The sequence below is a fragment of the Aptenodytes patagonicus genome, chromosome 3 (genome assembly GCF_965638725.1).
Source record: "Aptenodytes patagonicus chromosome 3, bAptPat1.pri.cur, whole genome shotgun sequence".
Lineage (NCBI taxonomy): Eukaryota > Metazoa > Chordata > Aves > Sphenisciformes > Spheniscidae > Aptenodytes > Aptenodytes patagonicus.
The window spans coordinates 67,319,269-67,341,613 of record NC_134951.1 but is presented as its reverse complement, the minus strand read 5'-3'; the positions used below and the strand labels follow the sequence as shown (position 1 = coordinate 67,341,613).

At 39.8% G+C, this 22,345-nt stretch overlaps 1 protein-coding gene across 5 annotated transcripts in view; it reads left to right on the top strand.

Annotated features, from left to right (window-relative positions):
* MAP7 (microtubule associated protein 7) overlaps positions 1-22,345 on the top strand; it is a 123,525-nt gene that overhangs the window by 54,470 nt on the left and 46,710 nt on the right. For all 5 annotated transcript variants that reach the window (XM_076333680.1, XM_076333681.1, XM_076333679.1 and 2 more), the window contains exons 2-3: positions 15,315-15,383; positions 20,128-20,205. In XM_076333680.1, coding sequence (XP_076189795.1) covers positions 15,315-15,383; positions 20,128-20,205 — 147 coding nt within the window. The remainder of the gene's footprint in view (positions 1-15,314; positions 15,384-20,127; positions 20,206-22,345) is intronic.

Sequence of the window (22,345 nt, the reverse complement as noted above, 5' to 3'; positions counted from 1 at the left end):
TGCAAATTATGGCAGTCAGGCAGTGCAATCACCAAGATAGCTAACAAGCAAGTGCTTGGAAAGCCAATGATACCAATGCTTAAGGAACTAAAAGAAAACCTGCATGGACTTGGAATGATTTATCCTTTTATGTATAAAGAGCTGTCATAGTACTGGACTTAGGGCAAATGTTTGTGCTGCCAATAGAGTAGTCTGTGGCTGTGTCTAAGAGAAATCAACTGCCTTTGGAGATTCTGTAGAGAAACAAGTTTTGCTTTTTTAAAAAGCTTATACGCGTGGGGGCAGGGGCGGCACAGCAGCATGTAAGTTCCACTTTTTAGTGGTGTGACACTCGGCCTAAGATCCCAGAAAGTACCTGGGGAAAAAATACACTTTGGTTTCACTAGCGTACCTGAAGTGATGAATTATTCTTACAACATGAAGGCCAAAGAGCTCTAGTAACCATTTGATGTGTTCATGTTAAAGAGACCTTAAAAGTAAATGTTAGCGTTATTTAAAGATTGTATGTGAGTACCTTCCTGTTCAAATATATAACTTGGCCTTTCTAAAAACATATTCATTTATATAGTTTTTTCCAAAGACATGGAGCTCAGAAATAATTAAGGTTGGTTGTGCAGCCTCGGTTCTGCATATGCAGTATTGTAATTATCTAATAGAGTCTGCTGCCCTTATGCCAAGCAATACCTTACTCCTCAGGAAGTCCTGTTTCCTGGCAGCTGGTTATCAGTAAAGATTGCAATAAAGATGACAGTAAAGAACTGGTCCCTGAATTGAAAATAGAATTTTCCAGTTTCCTATGATATTCACCTTGAAAGACAAGTTTTCCAGTAAATGGTATCTTGAGAATTTAGTTGAGCTCTTGGCTGGTATTAGCTGTATTTGTCTTGTGCCTACTTAAATATGACAGTGCAGTCCTGGCACAGTTTTTATTTTTGACAGTGATTGAAGTGATTAAGGATAAGTCATGCAACAGAAATAAATTTTCTTAAGTTAGTGTTTCAGCTTTGTTCCCTGCATAGCAATGGTAGGAAACATTCCTTTTTGCTTCACTATTTCTGAATATATGCATTTTGTGCCACATTAAATGTTTGTTTTATTTAGCTTACAGTAATAGGATATATCTTCTACATAAAGAACAGGAGAAGAATTAGAAAATGGAGTGTTGCGCTTGCTCAAAGTAGTTACAGCATCTCTTCTAGTGAGGTAGAGGCAGGCTAGCAGAAAACTGCCTGTTCTCCTCAGGCAAGTGTACTCTTGATTAGAGTAATGGCTTGAATGTGCGCATCCAGGAACTTAACTACTAAATAACAGCTTGCAGTCTTTGTAGTTTTAACTGTTTTGGAAATAATTGTCTGCACAGAGTATGTTATATAAACAGAGTGTGGCTTTGTGAATCTTCCTGCTGTCTTTAATTGAGAGGTGGTTGTTGCTATAGTGACTGGCAGGCATTATTCATGTTTTATTTTTCTAAGGCTGGAAGGAGGACTCTGAATGTCTCAGCAAAATTTGTGAGCTGTAGAGCTTTGCCCAGGAAACTCTGCAGCAGTGAAATAGTTACCTATGTTACTTGTATTGGTCCCACTAACTTGTAGGTGGTCTAGAATTTACCTTTCTCAGGAAGAGAAAGCCCAGCAGATGGTCCCAGGCATAAATCTAAGTGGCCTAATGTGGTGGTGTGTGAAGATAATTAGGTACCAGGAGCAGCGTAGCTATTGGTGTAATGCTTAACTTGGCTTTTCAGCCAAGATGAGCTCTTGTGTTGGAGTCTAGTGTTGACAAGGCTCTCCTACTTTCAGTACCTGAGTTAGCTCGAGGTGCTGAGTGAGGAGATGAAACCCACATGGCAATGAACTTTTTCTTTAGTAAACAAGGTCATGGTACTTCATTATTTAAGAAGCTGCATCTTGCAGAAATCTCTGCAGCTTCTATAGCAATTACAGTCAATTTTACCCCGTGCTCCTTTGCATGGAGCACTAAATGCCTTAGTTAGCATTAAACAATACTACTTCTTCCCTCCCCCCTTCTTGCGTCTTGAACATGCTTATTGTTACTGATTCTTTGGTAAAAGATTTGAGAAGATCTCACTAAAGGCAGTTGTCAGGGCCTGTGCAGAGCAGTTCCTTTGGGAGTAAACCAACTTTCAATCTCAAGTCACTCGTCTGGTTTTGCAAACGTATTTGTTTTTGCTGACTGAAAGATGACAATAGCCGCTAAATCTATAGGCTAGGTTGAAATTATCCTGTTTCTCTTATTGTGATGGGCCCCCATTTATTCTCCCAAATGAGGTAATTCAACAGAGTTTTTCTTGCAACCCAATTTTCTTCATGGGGCAAAAGGATGAGACTGAAGATGGTTTAAAGTAATTATGGGATGAAGGCCAGGAGTCCACTTAGTTCAGTGGATACAGTGATTCTGAGTTTAAAATAACTGAAAGCAGAGGAGGGGAAATCTTGGATAATGGAAATCTCTTAAGCTTTATTGTAGGTGTCTCTTAATAGGAGTGGGAAGTGAGGGAATTGTCCTTCATGTGGCAGGCTATAACTTGGAATCCAGTGAGAGCTGCTGTACTGCTGGTGGAAGCTCTGTGGAAAAAAAGTAGTTGGAGGTACCCAGAAGGTTGGGGAGCTGGTGAATGTGTTCTAGAAGTAATGCAGTGGGAGAGCTGTAGTGGTGTAGGTCTCACTTGCATAGTTATAAGGTGACAATGCAGAGTAACCTAACTAGGAGGAAGGCTTTGAAAGGGAATAGTCCTATTTTTGAACTAACTTTCTTCTGCTTACAAAGTTCCTATCACTTTCATTTTTGCAGTGTTTTATGCCTCTTTAAAACACTTGCAGCCCTTCTTGCTGGGGGGGGGGGGGGGGGGCGGGGAGAATGCTAGAAGCACCCTAGTACTTAGAGTATGCCTGCAGTTACACAGCAGAGGGAGATCATTAAAGCAGAAAAACAAGCTGCTGAAATCTCTCTTCTGTATAATGTCCAGAAAGCCAGTACCTATCTGAATTTGCTCCCTGTAGGAAAAAGCAGTTCCAAAACCTCACCTTGCTTCCATGGTCTAAAACCTCGCCTGTCAAGAGCAAAGCTCAGCAGATGGAGATGTCAGTGAAGATAACAAGTGTTTGTTCTTATGCAGGGCATACTCAGCCTGTACCTGAATATGGTATATGTATGTGGGGATGTCCCCATATGGCAACAGGATCACTCCCTTACTGTAGAAAGGGATTAATTACTGTGAGACAGAATAACAGCTGTGCCTTCCTTTTGAGTGATCAGTATGTTGCCATGGCAGAAGTACCACTGTTACAGGCCTGCTCCATATCTTAAAAGTGAAGTCACTGGGATGGTAGCTATGAACCTAGGTGCATGTGGCATTAAGTCCTGTCAGACTAGTGCAGCCTGACCAAATTTGGGAAGAGTTGAAGGCACAGATGAAAGTATGGATATGCACTGAGTTCAGTAGGGATGTGATGGCTTGTGTATGTCAGTGGGCTGGCAAGAAGAAAGCATTGTGTCAGTCTGGGAGCTTGTGGGAGTCTCCTGAATTAATCAGTAGATATTGTTCATTTTTTTCTGACATACTCATTTTAGTTAAAAATACATATTGCATCACAAGAACGTTTTATTTTATTTTACTTTCTACTTTCGGGGGGAGAAATCATTACCTTCTCTTGTTGCAAATCTGAGACCAAAGAGATTACATTGTTTTTAAAAATGTTTAGATCTCAAGATCAAATTGCTTAATAGAGCAATGTATAGCAAAGTATCCATTTTCCCCTTCTTTCCATCCCCATATTCACTTTACTGTACTGCAGTTGCTATCTGTGTTTTTGTAGAACTCAAAGGCTGCAATATGCTTTGATCATTGTGCCCTCTGAATAAGGATATTAAATAATGAATACTCAAGTTGCTGTCCCCAGCTCAAGCAATCTGACCTTGGGATCAGTGTGATATTGAAAGCAGGCTAGTCTGTGCCTAATTCTCCAGTTCTCAGTGGTAGGGTGACTTCATCGTGACTTGGAAATACTCACAGGAATTACCTCATAGTTTGGAGCAAGCTCTCCAGTTGAAGTCCAGAAAAGTTTTTCATCTAGAAAAATGTACGGGTGCTCCATTTCATAATCTGAGGTGACCTTCCATGACCAACTATTACAAGAATACACTGACACAGATCCTGGATGTGTGAGGATCTGTCCGACATCGTGGTAGCAAATGCTGCCTGCAGCAGTCAGAAATCTGAGGAGAGGCAGCTGGTACTCTTGCACCTTGGCTGGAAGTGTTTTGCCCTTGAGCGACAGGGTCACAAGTAAATCACTGCAGGTTGCATATTGCCTGGTCTTGGTGTTTGAAGAGCACATGGCCTCAGACAGGCTGCATGGCACAAAATGCTGGGTGTCTGGAACTGAAGTTGCCCTGCATGCCCTCAGGTGGTGGCATTTCAGCTTTTATTTTGGTGATGTGTAATTAAAAAGCTTCTATTCATGTGTCTCATCTGTATCTGGCCGAGCTTGCCAGCCTTCTGGTCAGCTGCAGAACCAGCTTCACAGCACAGGCTTCTCCAGCAGATAACAGGGACCTTTTTTCCACTGGTCCTTTTATGTTAATATTGTTGTTTTATATTGCAGTAAGATGGTGCAATATAATTATTCAGAGGAAATAATGTAAGCGTCAGCTTTTTTGTAAATTATATTACAGTTACTGTGTGTGTTTATCACCTTTAAGAGGCTCTAAGCAGTATAAGGGCTCTCCATACAAAGGCACTTAGTTTAGTGTGTTCTCCTATGTTATTTAATATTTTAGGATGCAATGCTTTTTAAAGCCAACATAGTCAGCAAAAAGTACTCTCTTATAAATATGCACCTCCCAATAGAGCAGTTATACAATTTTAATCTAAAAAAAGTGTCCCTTTCCCTGTAGTTATTTGCATCATCCAGTTTTGTCTGTGGATTGTTTCCAAATAAATCTATTTATGCTTCTGTTTTTAGTGTTTTACAGTTTAGTGCTGAATTAGCTGTGACAGTTTTAAATCATCTGTTTATCTTCCTAGTCTACAATATGATGAAAATAATGGCAATTCTTATACTGTTCCATGAGTAGTAAACACTAATGCTGATCAGTTTTCATTTCTACTTAGCTCAGCCAGGACACCAGAGATGAAGAACATTAGTAACAGTGCTTTGTATGGCAACTCTGATGGTAGACTTCTGTGGCAAGTGCCCAGAGCAAAAAGAACTGGGATGGTCACTGCAGCTTGGTGTCTTTCAATTTATTTATATTTGCAAACCAGACCCTTGAGTTTCCACAGTGTTGGAAGTACGAAAAGATGTACTTCAGCTTCAAGCTTCTACGAATTGAAAATATTTTCATGTAAAATTAATTCATAGGTGTGTTTAAGGCATGAACTTTGCCTTGCTTTACTGTTTCAGTGAGTAGAAATGAAATACAGATACTGTCACTCGAGTAAAACCTCTAACTTGCGAAGGGTACTATGTAAGTGCTGCTGTTTAGACTTTAAAAGAATAGGCACTTTCCATTTGCTAATGATGGAAATTTCAAAAAGCTTATATCCGAAATTGTGAAGACTTGTATTACCTGTACTAAAAATAGTAAACTGGTCTATAGTCTGCAAGTACTGTTTGCTTCACCCTAGTTCCCTCAGTTCCTTTGACCTACTTCCCTTAACAAGAGAATCTAAGTGTTAACATCTAACCAAAACTAGGCATGTCTCTTTATTCTTTCAAAACAGAAGTCTAGATCTTAGTTTTAAATCACTGGAGTGCATTAGATCTAAGCCTTCTAGAGAATTCACAGGTGTTGCAGTTCTTACTGCCTCACTGCTACAGTAATGAGCAGAACCTGTAGATCTTTTAAAAATAATTTTATCAGGGTTGCTAATTAGAACATTTTGTTACAAAAGGATTTTGATTGGAGCTCTGATGGTATAACCATACCCATTCTGCTAACAGTTTTCTGAAGCATTTAAATTTAAGAAGCCTGAGAATGTTGGTTTGGATGCATTTCTCTTTTTCTTCTGAAGTGGTAGCTCTGTTAGGGAAATCTTTCTAGTGTCTCTTTATGAACTATCTACACCAGGGCTTTTAAGAGGGCTTGGGTTTTTTGGGTGGAGTGGAGGGGGCTTGACAATAAGCGTGCAGAGTGTAGACTTCCCTGATGCTTTGGTTCTGTTCTTATCTGCATGTTCTTCCCCAAAGAATTAACGTGAAAGAAAGACAGTGCGCCATCAGTGTCTTGGTTCCCCCCTTCCCTAAAAAGCTGACATCTCTTGTGACCAAGCTGCTGCAAAATGCATGTTCATGTCATGCGGGCCTCCCTTCCTATCGGAATCCTCTGATTTTCTCCTTTTCCCTCCTGCAACCTATTGCTCAGTCCTACAGTCCTCCCATCCCCAGATATTTCCCTTGCTTTCCCATCCTGTTGTGCTAAAAAATCTTGATTTCTGAGCTCACCCCCAGCGCTGCTCTGAGCCTCGCAGCTGAACTCCCTGCTGAACTGGTCTCTGAGCCTTCCTGGAGGCACCAGGAAGATCTTTGTCTGTAGTGACTGAGAGCAGGGGTTTCTTACTGTGCTGTTTTGCTCATGTTCTCAGCAACTGCTCAGGGAGTATCTGCTGGCTAGCAGGACAGCACATCCGCTGCATAGGAAGGGCTCTGCAGCAAGATTTTTAAAGGATGAAGTTTGCTTCAGAATGGTCTGTGGCTAGGAGCTGCCTGCTGGCAGGCTACTTGCTCTTTGGAGGCCAGCAGCAACCCACAAGCCACCATTTATTACTTCCTGCAGGGAATGGAAGTTTTAAGTTGTTGCAGAGGAGGAGAAAAGGAGGAGATGTTTTATATGAATAAAATGCTGATGCTTAGTTCTTGTGTTCCTGCACCATCCAAGTGTCAGAGTAAACATCTCGGACACAGCTGTTCTGTTTCTATGTACAAATGAATTTCAGTGATGAGAAAAGGAGATGGTTTGGTTTTGTGTTCAACCTTTTGTGTTTGGTCTCTCTGCTTGATCCATCTTCATGCTTTCAGCAGGGTTGTATTATAGCATGTGTTAGCTACAAGTAAGAATTTTCTTGCTATCTCATTTTGAAGGACTTTGATAATGGTTATGTATGTGTGCATGAGAGCTTACAAAAGCAAAGCTAGTGCTGGTTGCGGTGTAATTTTGGTACACTCAAAGCACTGTTTTATGATAATCTTATGAAAAGGCACATCAGGTCCTGAAGAAGATTAGGGCTCTAGAGTGTGCTTACACAGTGAAAAAATGAAAGCAAGGAGTAGCCTTGACTCAGTGTTCAGCTCGGACACAGCTGGTAGAAGCAGCAGCATAAAGAAGTTGGTCTGTCTAAGGTCAGTCCAACTTCCAGTACAGTGCAGCAATACCAGAAAACATTGTCTCCAACTGTGCTGGAACAGATTGCCGGGCCGCTTCTCTCCAAGCTCTTCTTGAGGGGTAGTTTCAGAGTTGTTGTTGTTGACAAGTGGATTTTGTGAAAACTACTGTCTTTAACAAGTGCATGTGTGGGTTTTTTCTTGTGTATTTTTTAAGACTTACTGCCTCCCACATTTCTGAAGAGGAGAGCAGATCATAACTTTGTCCTGACTTACTCTGAAGATTTTAATATTAGACATCAAGCTGCTTGGTTTTTACCTTTTTATCTATCAGCTGAGCTGCATGCGTCTTGGTAATTTTTGGCCAGCCATAGGACTTTCAGACCTGTTTATCTCTGGAGATATCGCTGTCCTTGTTCCCAAGCTTCCAATTAAAATACAAGTAAAAGATAAGTGTGGAGTGCAAGTGTGGAATGAATGCAGTACTTTACAGCAATAAATGGCACTAAAATATTACTAAGTATGTTGTTTGTCTAAGTATATATATGGACACTATTGATAAGACAAAGAATAAGAAATTCTAAAGACTTGCAAGATATATTTTACTGTAAATACGGAGAGTAGCTTTGACATGTGTACAAATTACCAAAGCCTTATTCATAAGCTGTGGATGTAAGAAGAGGCAAAAGTCACAAGCAGCGGGAAAATTTTTATTCATGTTGAACTTCGTTTTCCCTGTATCCAGCCCCTGGATCATGGTTCACATGAATCTGTTAGTAGGATAAACACTCCAGTTTTGCCATTAGAGAGAATTTCACATCCAAACTTACTCTTTAGCCTTAAAGTTCAGTGCTGTTGCTTTAGAATAGAACAGCCAGTTGCTGAATGCTCAGACTCTTATTCCAAGTCAGGTATTCAGGATTTCTGTCTTAATGTGGTTCTGCATTTAAGCTAATAAACTTTGTCAGCTCTGACCTGTATCTGCACTTTCAACACACTCCACCCAGCACAGCAATACCTCTGATTTGATTGACCTGCTAGCCAGCCGCTGTTCCCAGTGGCTAGGTAAAACTGCCTAGAGTAGCCTCGCTTCTTCATTCTTGCTTATACAGTCTTAGGAGGCTCTGTTCTCTGCTTAATTCTGACTAGTTCAAACTATGCATTTTTACATTGTGCTTATCAGGCATAAGATGCTATATAAAATAAGCATGTAAACTAAAGAGTGGGGTTTTTTGCGTTTTTGGAGAAATGTTCATAAGTAATTGGAGGTAGCGGAATTGGATGCTAAGGAGTAAAGAATATAGCAGTTCTCAGTTAACTCTGTTATAAATTTCCCAGTTTAATGGTGGATTTCCTCTGCTATGTATTGGCAACACTTTTTGACTGAGGCACTCGTTTGTTCCAGTTGTCACTTCTGATGCCTTCTCTCTCTCCCAGCATGCACCCCCTGGCACTCTTTGACAGTTAAGTAGCTGTTCAGTCTAACTAGGGGATTAGCTGACAAGTGGCAGGGACAGAATAGCTAGATTTTTTCTTTTTTTTTCCCTTTAGTCCCTCCTCCTCTGTTCTAGCTGTTTCTTTTTTCTCCTGGCTGTTTTTCAACACTTCTGTTTCTCACTTGTGGAATTGGAGCAAGAAACTGGAAGGTGGTATCTCCTCTTTGCTGCTCAGTGCACCCTTTACCCAGAGGCGTAGCTGTCTGCATGCGTGCCTCAGGCTTGCCTGTGCTCTCATGCATGGTTGTGCAGCCCTTGTACAGTTCCCCTTTTCAGACATTTGCTAGAGTGCAGTTCTGTGGGGGCTGCTGCACATGTCCTGACCCGGGTCCGAGCACTGTCTTCTGCTTGTGGTCCCCAAGTGCCCCTTCCCACTGAATTTCAGCTGTTGATTCCACTTCTGGAAGTGAAGACCCAGTAGTACACCTGCCTCTGTCCTGTGGCTGATGTCCTTCCTCAACTGAACAGAGCATTAACATTATCTTTCCAGGTCTCCAGCCTTGCTGTGGGGGCTCTGGTTTGTCATTCACCTCACTGGGGATAGCTGGTTCATGTTGTGCGAACATGCATTTGATTTGCCACAGTCTGAAAAGCAAATGCTTGTAATCTGCACAGCTCTTGTGTTTTTTTAAAAAGCCTGTCAAAATGCTGGTGTGACACTTCCCAGCTCAGTGTTTCCTTGGCATTCTGTGGTTTTTCCAGGGTCTGGGCAAATGTTCCTCCTGCTTTCCAGGCCACCCTCCCAGGGGCTCTACTTCTGTCAGGCTTTTCCCGTTCGATGCGCTGTCTTGCTTAGTCTCTTAGGCCAGTCTCTTTTGACCAGAGCTTACCTGGCAGGTAAAGAAGCACGAAAAACTTATAGCTTTCTTCCTTTTCAAGGTTTCCTATTTGACTTTTCCTCAGCTTTGCATCTTTTAAGATAGAATTGCTCTTTGTACTTGTTTTGTTTCCCACTGCTAGTAATTCCTATTTCTGCTCGCACAGACCTTCTTTGGGGAAGCTGAGGATAGCTGGTTTCTTTACTTCAAGAGAAACACCTTAGAAAAAATGCCTTTAACGTTACAGTCTGACAGATACTGATCATGGAACAGCTTTTTTTAAGTAATTCTTGCTGTTAGAAAACGTTTTTTTCCCTTTTAGAAAGTAGGCTTTGGCACAGGTACTTGGGACAGGGAATCTTAGCCACTGTGGGAAGTGACTGAGTGTAATTATAATGGCTGTATGAGAAATGGGGTAAATTGACATCCTATATGAAATCGCTTGTCAGTCCTTCTAGAGCTTGTACTCATCCTGGTAATAGAAGCATTGATTAAACCTGTCTGAATGTGAACACAGACATATCAGAATTGATCATAGATTTGTAAATAGAATTAATTTCCATCACAAAACTGTTTTTTTAGGAATAACCTGCTAGTTTTGTACTTGCCTTGGTTCAAGGTAAAACTAAAATCTGAACCTACAGAGATGCTCCCTAGCACTGGTCAGCCTTACACATTCCTTTCAGCTCTGCCTCTGGAATGTTTAAATACTGAATTCTGTGTTGCAACTGTTTTTACTTCAGAGCTCAGCGTTTACAAATGCATATGTATTTAGTAGCAGTACACCTCTTCTCCCCCCCCCCCCCCCCCCCCGCCTTCTAGATAGAGAAACTGAGGGCTAGTTTTCTGTTTCATACTATGCCATATAGTAATAGCAGAGCTGAGAGAGAGGAGCTAAGTATCTTTTGATTCCCACTAGAGTCTTATTATAGACCATGCTACATCCTTAGAAGACCAAAATATAATAATGTATTGCGCATATCAGGATGGCAGCAGAATCCTTTATGTTGCTTTGGTGATGTTGTCCTCCAGTTTATTTTGCAGATGTAACTTCTGAATTCACAAGTATATGACCTAAAGTAATAAAATTTCACGTGACATTTCTTTCTTTACTACTACAAAATGAAGATACAGTAACTTAGTTTGGATTCTTCCCATTGTTTTCTGTGATTCAGTTAGGTAGTTGATATCAAGTATATACTTAAGTATTTAGGCAACACAAAATCCATTTTAACTCGGGTATTTAATTTGTATTGCCAAAGGAACATACTGTTCGCAGTATTGTTTCACACTTGCATTTTAATCCCCAAAAGCTGCCTTAAAATTGAAGTTCTATACTGTTCTATCCTTTTAAGCAATTATCGGTAGCACATATCTTAAAATCATCTGATAGATGTGCATTTTTAGTATGTCTGGGCTTTTATTGCTTAGTTAAATTTACCTTTACATACTTGCAATTAGGCATTTCATGCAGGCCTGTGTAACACTAGAGGAGAAGCACGTGGTGAAAGGAGGGAGGGAAAAGTCATTGAAAATTGAGGGGAGAAAGTATTTGACTTCTTTAAGGAATCTGTATTTCTGGCAGCTGGAGCAGATTATTCCACAAGTTTGAAGCAGCTTTGTCAAAGCTCATCTCATGGCAAATTGGAGTTTCATTAACCTGCAGCAAGCTGCTGCAGGTTTTACATCAGTGATTTTGGATGACATGTTAGTCATGTTGAGCATAAAGTTGTAGTTATATAGTAGTAGCAGTATTGTTTTAGTCAATAAAAGTAGTAAGTTCAGAGCAATCCTTACACCAGGCCAATGCTCTATCACTATCAGTTGCTACCCAGTCACTGAACACTTAACAGGAGCAGCTGAAGTAAGTTGGATAATCCAGCTCAATTTTAAAATTACTTTTAACTTAATGTATATACTTTTACCTTTAAAAAATAGGGGGGGGGGGGAAGCTTCCAACCACAATAACAGTGTTGCATTGATGTGTTCAGAAAGAAAACAAGGTTTTGATTCTCCCAGTACTTCCATCAGTGGATGATTTCTATGCAGTCTCTGAAATCCACGCACTGGATAGGTAGGTAAAATTGCATATTTTTAAGCCCTTGTAGACCCTGCTTAGACAGAGCTTTTCATCTGACTTTCTTATCTGAAAGTGTTGTCCAAGAGGATGGATGTTAGATAACATCTCACCTGGCGAGGAAGGCTAAAGAGAAAAGTTTAATAACTGACCAGAGCGTCCTAGTTTGGAGAGTTCATTTCTGGATGGCTGTTGGAAGACTGTTCACTGAAACAGGTCCTTGCAAAGTAAAGGTGGGGTGGTGCAGCTCTTCACAGCTTTTTTCCTATCAGTGGAAGGTTGAGGTGGAGTGTTTACCCATATGACTTCTCCTTCAGTTGGGATGGGTGAGCAGTGTGGTTCTTGTGTGGCTCTGGGCAAAACACTTAGCGTTTTGGTTCAACATCAAAAATACTAGAAGGGGAAAAACAAAACAAAGAAACAAAAAAACATCAGAAGAACCACATATCAGAAAATACCTGATGGGGTAGAATAAAAGACAGATCCAGACTCCTCTTGGTGGCACACAGTGACAAGACAGGGGATGATGGGCACAAAACTGAAATACAGGAAGTACTGTTCAGACATAAGAAAAACTTGTATACTGTGAAGAGTGGGCAAAGACTGGCACAAGTTGCTCAGAGCAGTTGTAGAGTCTCCATCCTTAGAGATATTCAAAATCCAGCTGGGCATGGCCTGCTCAAAGCAACCCCACTTTGAGCAGAGGGGATGGACTAGATGATCTCCAGAGATCCCTTCCAGACTCAGCAACTCAGATTCTGTGATTGTCTTCCCCAATATATCTACACTATTACCCAGGCTGTCTTCAGCCTTTTAAGTTTACAGAATGCTTCACAGAAATGTGTCCTCTTATTTCTAACACTTCTTTATGCAACTTTTATCCCCTCCATGTAAAGATAGTGGTTCAAGATAAGCAGCAGAGCAAGTATTAGGTAGTTGAATGATGTCTCTCCTGGCATGTGTTAGGTTATTGAGTCTTGCTGGAACCAGTTTTGTCAATATTTAGGTTTGGATTTTAGATGTTTAGTTGTCTGATCAATCTGTTTGTGTCTTAGAGTAAGAGGTATTTTATGTGGGAGCACACCTACACTAGTTACTAAATATTTGTGCCAATTCTTATTTGATATCCAGCATCATTAAAATTCATGGTTGTGCCATCTGTTCTTTTCTTCATCACTTGTCATATGAGTGGTCATATGAATGTGTACTCAAACTGTGTCATAAAATATTCCAAGCAAATGTCAGACAAGAGGAAATATGGAAAAAAAATTACTCTGTGTGCCTAGGCTCTGTTACAAGTGTATTATCTGGACGGCATTTAAACCATTGTTTTGAAGTTAATGGAGTATTGCATAATCCCATGGCACAATGCTTGACGAAAATAATGAGATATGCAAAGAAACTTGTGCTGAAGCTGTTAGAACATCAGTGCTCTCAGTAATGCTCAGAAACAATATTTTTACTATTTTATAACAGTTTCCTTTTCTGTATGATGCTCTAGGCCAGGCTGATAGGAATCATGTTGTAGGTTCCCCATGTATTATAGCGGGACTTTTTCTGAAAATGTTTTAAATGGCTGATTCAGGCAGGAGGAAAGTCTGTTTTACCTCCCCTCCAAGTTAAGGTAGTAGTAAGATACAAAGAGCTTAAATGCACTTACTCTGGTGAATAAAACACTTTTTTTTTTTTTTCAGGCTTAGTGCCACCCATTTGGAACACTGAAAGGAAAAAGTATGGGTTTTGATAATGGTAGATCCTACAAAGCCTGGAGGTGGAAGTGTTCAGTGTTGCTCAGATTATCTTGCCAAAAATCAGTCCACCTACCTATAAGTCAAACTAATCCTTTGTATGAGGTCTTTAAAATGGCAAAATACTAAAATCTTTTGTTAGGCTGCCTTTAAGGTGTGACAATTCTTACTGTGGTTTGGAATCAGTATTTGTTAGGTTCAACAGTAGTTACTTCTGTTGATCACAAGAGACTTAATACAGTTGTCAGGGAGGGGACTGTCTTTTTTTGACCATTATTTAAAACTTCACACATGATTTTTTTTGGTGAGATGATGTGATTTTTTGAATGCTGCTCTCAGCAAAACATTGCTCTTGAACACTAAACATTTGATCAATGCTATTTTTCTATGTCCCTCACCTGCTTCCCCCCCAAAAAAGGGTACAGTAAGTGTCACATAGGTTCTTCCTGCTACCTTTTATCCTTCATGTTTATCCTGAAACATCCTTGTGGAAGGAGGTAAAGGGGAAACAAAGACTTTTGTTAGGCCGTGTAGGGAATAAACTCACTGAGACACTAAGGCCTGCGTGTATACTGTTAAAGCTGACAAGCACAGGAAATTGCTTGGAGCCTTCTGAAAAAACTTTTTAAATTATGTTTTCTAAAGTGGATCTAATACAGTAATCTCTGTTTAACTTTTAAAACTGCAGTAATCAGGTTTTTTCCACCTTTCATTTCTAGTGATATTTTAATTTAAATGAATTGGGTTTTGGGTTTTTTTTTCCCCCTCCCCTAAGCTTTGATATAACTGTCTTTTTATCCTTGCTTGCAAATACTTTCAAGCTGTTTGTGGAAGGGTTCTTAGAATTCTGACTGTCTTTAGACTCTTCCCAGACTGCAGCGTTCTGGACTCAAGACACTCCTATAGTGGAGCTGCTGGACATGAAGATGAGTTGTAAGCTGAGAAAATCATGGCATCTAATTTCCTGACTTGGCTTTTAATTAAATAGATGCTGAGCCAAGGATATGGTTGTGATTTGAAGTATGATAATGAATCTTTTGGTTTTTCTTTTTAAACGGTTGTTGAAAGGGCATTCAGAGCTACAGAATTATCTCTTTCTAGACTGACAGGGCCTGATCAAAAGTCTTCTGAAAATAATGGGAATCTCTTTTCTGTTAGGTTTCATTCAGGTCGTAAATTGTCCTCTCTTCGGTTCTGGATAATGAGTGTGTTAGTAATTTGTAAAGAGTCTGTGAAGTTTCTACTAGTATCTTGTACCATACCTTTAGAAACCTAGGATTTGCAAGTCACTTTTAGCAACACAGTTTCCTCATTGCATCCAAACATTGCAACACGTTTGAATGTTTGCTTCTTCAAAGTCACTCTGCAGTTTCATTCTGCTATTCCCACTAACTTGCTTTCATTGGTGTGATTAATCCAGCTTCCTCCAAAAGGGAAATTAAATTAAAAAAAAAAAAAGGCTTCTGTTCTTTGGAAGTAGTGGTTTCCAAAGCATCGCTGAGAAGGAAGAGGAAAAATTAGCTGCATGTATAGCATTAGCATAGCATGGAAAAAAAATCATACACCTTATTACAAACGACATGGTTAAAATGGAATCTTCTTGTGGCTCTTTCCTCAACTTGAATGGGGAACTTGTATTGTGGCTTCAGTGTCTTCTGTGTAACCTTCAGGGGGGTTTTTTATGCAAAATGCTATAGAATGATACTAAAATAGTGTTTCAGAACAATCTTGTTTCAAAGGAAATTCAGCAATGTTTAAGTTGCCTTATAATAGAGTAGTTGAGCTGTTGTTTAGTAATATGGTTGGTTAATCTCTTCTTTTCTTCCTTATTTTAGCAGCTGAAGGTTCTAAAATACAAGACAAGAAAGTCACATCAGGACAAAGCAACACTGGAACTAAACCAGGTACGCCAGCCATTCCACATGCTTCACATAATAAAGCTGTTTGCTTCAATGGTATGAAAAACAGCTGTCTTCCTAGGAACTTTTAAAACATTTTATGCTTTTATACCTCTTGTACTGTTTCAGTCAAAACTGCTATCAGTGACTGTTCATATTTAGTTAGGCTGAAGTACATATGACAATTACTAATTTAGCAAAGTTACAACTTGATTTCTACAAATGTCAACTGTGCTTAAGAGTTCAGTGAGTATTAATTATATAGAAGATTTGAAAAGCTTGCATTTTCCTTTTGTTAGTATAACATTAATATTATATTAGTGGGGAATGGAATTAAATTCAGTTGGCAGCCAGTCACAAGCGGTGTTCTCCAGGGCTCAGTTTTGGGGCCGGTCTTGTTCAATATCTCTATCGATGATCTGGATGAGGGGATCGAGTGCACCCTCAGTAAGTTTGCAGACGACACCAAGTTGGGTGGGAGTGTTGATCTGCTCAAGGGCAGGAAGGCTCTGCAGAGGGACCTGGACAGGCTGGATCGATGGGCCCAGGCCAACTGTATGAGATTCAACAAGGCCAAGTGCCGGGTCCTGCACTTCGGCCACAACAACCCCATGCAGCACTACAGGCTTGGGGAAGAGTGGCTGGAAAGCTGCCTGGCGGAAAAGGACCTGGGGGGGTGTTGGTTGACAGCCGGCTGAACATGAGCCGGCAGTGTGCCCAGGCGGCCAAGAAGGCCAATGGCATCCTGGCCTGTATCAGAAATAGTGTGGCCAGCAGGAGTAGGGAAGTGATCGTGCCCCTGTACTCGGCCCTGGTGAGGCCGCACCTCGAATACTGTGTTTAGTTTTGGGCCCCTCACTACAAGAAGGACATCGAGGTGCTGGAGCGTGTCCAGAGAAGGGCAACAAGGCTGGTGAGGGGTCTGGAGAACAAGTCTTCTGAGGAGCGGCTGAGGGAACTGGGGTTGTTTAGCCTGGAGAAAAGAAGGCTGAGGGGAGACCTCATTGCTCTCTACAACTACCTGAAAGGAGGTTGTAGCGAGGCAGGTGTCGGTCTCTTCTCCCAAGTAACTAGCGATAGGACGAGAGGAAATGGCCTCAAGTTGCGGCAGGGGAGGTTTAGATTGGACGTGAGGAAAAATTTCTTTACTTGAAAGAGTGGTTAAACGTTGGAACAGGCTGCCCAGGGAAGTGGTGGAGTCCCCATCCCTGGAAGTATTTAAAAGACGTGTAGATGAGGCGCTTAGGGCCATGGTTTAGTGGGCATGGTGGTGCTGGGTCGACGGTTGGACTTGATCTTAGAGGTCTTTTCCAACCTTAATGATTCTATGAACTAGGGAGCAAAACCGACTGACATTTCAGTGCTGAATTTCTGCAAAATACTGTTCGTGGCTTCTAAGCTCTTTTAAATGAACTAGTAAATTATTAAAAATAATTTTGAACTAATGGTAAGTGTTGCAAGCTTATGGAAAATACTGTTTTCATATGTAGTTTAGAGGCTTTATTTCCAGCAATAGGTACAAAATTAATTTCCCCTTTATAGAACTATGTCTTATTTAATCTCCAAACAGCCCTCTCGGGCATAGTATTAAGCATTTGTGTGTTATGTAAGTGTAGTGAAATAGGTTGCTGAGGGTGCGTTCACACGCATTGCATCATAACCAGACCGCAACTTCTACAGCAGCATGTAGATCTTCCTGGAGCGTTCTCTGTAAGGCTTTGCATATGCCCAATTATCAATTATTTCTGTAAGAATTGAGGAATTCTTGCAGGATTTGTTGCAAATGACATGTTTCCTGTCTCCTTGTGCAGCAACTTAAAGCTATTGCCTGATGACAAATACGAGCAAGAGAGAGTACAAAGTACCTTGTGTGTTTGTCCTGGTATTCCTACTGAATAAGAAGAAATGCCAGTCCCCCAGGTATTTGCCTGGCGGGTTGTTAATGAGCAGAGACATGAGAGAGAAAATGGGGAGCAGGCCCAGTGAACTTTCTTGTTTTGCCACAATTTGAAGCTATTGAAGTTACATACTGTGGGTGTCAGCAGATCAGCTGGATTCAGAATGCAATTGTTGGAGGTTGGGCTTGTAGCCAAACTATGAAGGATCATTTTCAAGGCTTAGAAAAGACATTTTAATTAACAGTGTAAGATTTGCACCAGTAATGTATGCTCCAGCTTCTAGCAGAGCAAAGGCAATGCTGGTCTGCTACAAAGGTGTTATCCCCATCTTCGTGCCAATATTGATTTAATTCTTTGTGCTCCCAAATGTATGCAAAATAGCTTGTTACTGAAGACATACTTACACTCTGCATAGCCAGCAACTTAATGTGAATTCTTTAGGATTGTTCTAACATCCTGGTGTGTTGGGAGAGGGGCTGTGTGTGTGTGAACGCTATCAGGTGTGTGATAAAAAAAATAATTGGAGATCTTCAAAAAGAATGGCAGAGGGGAGCTTTAAAAATTTATTTTATTCCTTCCATTGCTTATAATTAGGAATTCTTAAGGGAGACCTTTTCAGTTTGTCTGTCCATGTAACCCTCCTGCCTCTTTGAAGAATTGCTGCTTTTCCCCGATAGGGAAATCTCTCCTCTCAAGAAAGGAAAAAAACCTGGAAGGAGAATAGTACATTCTGAAAGCAGCAGGATTTTGTTATTCCCCAGTGTCTCATCATTCTCTGTCAACTCGATGTTACATTGACTTTGCTGACAGCCCTTGAAGGGAATCCTTTTTTTCCAGGGGAATTCATATTGGGTGTGCATTATTCCACTAGCACTAATTACTCATGCTACAGAAATTCATGTTTTGTGAATCTCGTGTGCTAGCCACGAGAGAGAAGGAATATTATTACCCTTTTGACCTGTGTCTGCATGCTGAAGAGACTGCATGCAAGTCAGCACACTTCTTAACATCAGCCAGATGTTAATCTACACCATACATTGGACAAATCAATGGCATGGCTAGGCATAGTTTCATAAATGGCAGCACTGTATGCTATTCAACCAGCATTAAAGGTTTGATCTGTAACTGGATGATGGATTACCTTTGTCTTTGCTGGTGACTTGTTCACTTGTTGCACCTTTCGTTGGAGCTGTCATGTTTGAATGTTCTTCTTCCTGCCAACTATGCAATGGGTTTTCTCCTTGCAGCTCTTAGTTTGCATCATTATTAACGCCATTAATTGGGGCTGTAGTCTCTGACTGTTGTTGAGATGATAGTTTTTTCACTGAGGGTTCAAGAATAATTAAACTGAAGCTAGTCATCAGTGAACTCTTTCATCCAAGAAATCCTGTCATCCTGATGCAGAAACTTATGTTAGAGTTCTGAAATGCGCATTACTGATTTTTTTTGTCTAATTCAGATAACTATTCAAAATCTGTCTAGCACATCCTCGCTTCAGGGATTTATTTTTGCATGTATTTTTAGCCTCATTTTTATGACCCATTGTATTGTTTTGCTGGTAACTTTTTTCATAGATATGCAATCTATACACAAATAGGCTGACTTTACATGTTTTTATAAATTGCTTACAAATTAGTATTCGCACTGAATAGTGAAAATGATCCATTGTCTTGTTTTTATGTGCACTTCCATTGTGACAGTATTCTAGGTAGTTCTTTATCTTAAAATACTTTAAAATTGAGTTCCCCTCAATGCTAAAATAAATCAGACCATTTCTTTATACCCAGAAATCTTTTTCATTTTTCTGGGGGCTTTTTTATTTACTTGTGTTTTTATTCAAAGCAGACTTCTTCAGTGCTAGTGAAAAAGCATAAAATGAACAGCTTTCCAGGTTTAACAGAACAGGCTAAGGATGAGTAGGAAATTAGTTTTGGCAGCATGCTGAGATGAATTGATAACTTGGATTTTGTTCCCTTTTTGTCTGGAACAGCTCCACTGCTGAGGCTGGAAGTAGGATGCTAGCTGTTTAGCATTTTGTTATTTTCCAGAGAACTCACTAAACAAGTGATGTTTTTCCAACCAAGCCTGAATTTTTATAGTCAAGTCTGGGCTCTGACACAGATTTTTTGTATTAGTCTTATTGCTGTGATCCAAGTGGCCAGCTGCAGATATTTTTAAAGAAATTGTGTAGCTAACTTTCAATCTACAAGGATAGTTGAGGAAACTACCACCTTACTTTACTGGTATTATACCAGTCCATGCACGTGATGCACTGTCTTAACGTGTTTGCCAGAGCTTTTAACAGATGTGCACACAAACATCTGTGGAGATCAGTATCGTGCTATCTTCAGAAGCTCAACCAGAACTGCTACAGTGCTTTGATCCAACCTGTTTTGCTTGGGTACTGAGCTTCTTCAGTCTTGTGAAATAGGGCTCATTGGGGTTTTTTGAGGCAATACTGGTGGGAAGAGGGTGCTGCATTATAATAGAATTTCCTGTGGATGCATTTTGGAGAGAGGTTATGGAATAATAGACGTTATTTTGTCAGAATGCTCTCAAGTAATTGAGTTGTTATAGGCTTGGAAACAAAACAAAACTTCTTCCTGGGTTTTCACAAGCAGAGTTACAACTTAGACCATTGCTTGGGAGTGTTTTACGTCTTGATAATTAGAATACATTCATATTTTTTTAATTGTTCCATCTCTTTTTCATAAGATGGATTTCTGGAAATGTGATTTATTTTGAAAGTAGAACAACTAGAGTTGCTTAAGTCATTTCCTTAAAAGCTTGTTTATGGTACTATTTGATTTTATGCTATATGCCTAATATTTTCCCCCTCCCTCCATTTACAGATCATCCAACAATACTGAAAGTTGATGACAGGCAACGGCTTGCTAGAGAACGGAGAGAAGAACGAGAAAAACAGCTAGGTAAGGCCTACTCTATATTGGTTTTTTTATTGTCTGGGGGGTTTTATTGACTATCATCTGCATGCAGTGTTTTTGCCAGTTTGCTTTTAGGAGCATTCAGCAAAGTGATTGTGCTAGATATGCAATAATGTCATTCTAGATACACTACTACATCTTTAAAGTAGATCTTTTAATTCATGCACATCTTGGGATTCATCATTGCTATACCTGTTGCGTACCTATTACTTACCTTTGTGAATCTGAATGAAAAATGGGTTGATTTCTGAAATCATGCAAGGAAGCTTCACTGATGTAAATGGAATTTTCAAGTTTTAGATTTTTTTTTACCAATTAAGATTAGATGTCTTAATATGTTGAATGCGTCCTTTATTGCCTTAAAATAGAATTGCAGAATACATTGCCAATGTATGGTTTGAATTCTGCTATATAAACTTGGATTTTTGTCAGGTAAAATCTTTAGTAGGTGTCAAATAGATGTGCTCAATATCTTATAAAATGTCACCTGTGGATGAGCATGCATAACACTATTCAAATGAACAGGGAAGGTGAAGGTTCCTTAACAAGCAGCTAATGATGGGCAGCGTACTGAGTGTGGTGGTGGGAGAATTATAGAATTAGGTGAAGCCAAATTCATAGCTTTCTGAAAACTATTTATATGTTTGACTACCACAACATTCTGTGGCAATTGGAAGGTTGGGGAGCACAAGTATTTCCTCTTATTTTTCACATGTTCACCCTGATTTCTTTGGATGCTGTATTGTTCTTATGGCTTGAGAAACAGAAGTTCTTTACTTCCATTTTCTAGCTTCTGTAAGTTTGTAGAACTATATCATAATTCCAGCCAGAGTTATGCTGCTTTTTCTAACCTGGAGAGCCATGATTTATTGCCATCTCGGTCTTAAAAGCATTAATAACCTTCCTTCTTTACAGCACCTTGTAACATTGTACTAGCCATGCATTAATCGCTAGGGTTGTTTTGGAGGAGAAAAAGAAAGATTTGGTTTTGGCTTGCTCAAGGGGATAATGTGACAGGATGTTTGCTAATCCCTAAAAAGCTGCTCCTGGAGTTGAGGCTGATATGCATAGGCTTAGTTTCTTCAGACTCCACAGCAAATGGAGGTTACTGGCCCATTTTAATTCATTTGTCTTAGATGACACTTCCATATCTTGAATTTATTCTTTTTTCAGGTTCGATCCTTGTGTAGTAACAATGCTTTATTCAAGTGCAGAGAGAGATGCTTTCCTTAAGTTTTCCTGAACTCTGATTTTCCTAGCTATTGATAAATTAGTATCTGTTACTGGAAGAACATGACTTCCGTTGAGAAACATGTCATTTTGTGTGACATATTTTTAAAAGCAACATAAAACTGTAGGGTTTTTTAAGTTGACGTGGAATCCTTCATTCCTAGATAGGAGAGTTCTGCATGTCCCCGTGATGTATGAGTGTATTATGTGTTCTTGCATGAAGAATTACTTTAAACTAACAAAAAAATTGAAAGTCACGTTGTACTTTCATCTGCATATTTGTCTTCTAACATTATAATTGAGGAGCTGTCTCTTGAGATTTGTGTTCCAGTACAGCAAAGCAATGATTTTTACAATGGCATGCAAGCTTCATTTTTTTTTTTTTTAGTGCAGAACCTAGATAATCAGTCACTCATGTCATGTGAACCATAGCAATGAAATGCCTAAGCTGTCTATCTTGAACATCAAGTTGTATAATTTTGTTACATAAATGTCTCACTGAAAATTAGAGTTGGATTTTGTTAATACTGGGATATCAGCCATGCAACAGTAAAGCAACTGAAGGAAGGAAATTTTTTTTAGAATTAAGTTGGATTTAAACTTAATTCCTCTCCTTTTGATTCAGGGGATCTGTCAAGTTTAGCAAAGGCTTCTTTTTAAGCAGAAGTTGAGAATTTCAGTCATACCTCAAGTGAAATTATTCCTTGCTGCCAAAAAAAAGACAGTGTTCAGTTCTGTAAGTGTAGAGCTGGTACTAATCTGTAATAACTTCGGTTTGTACTTTCAGCAACTTGAACTGCAGGAGGTAACGTTATCTTTTCATGAAAATTAAGTTGTTTGACCCTTCTGAGATCATGTGTTGTACCAGTTTAATAACGATCGTTTCTTTATTGGG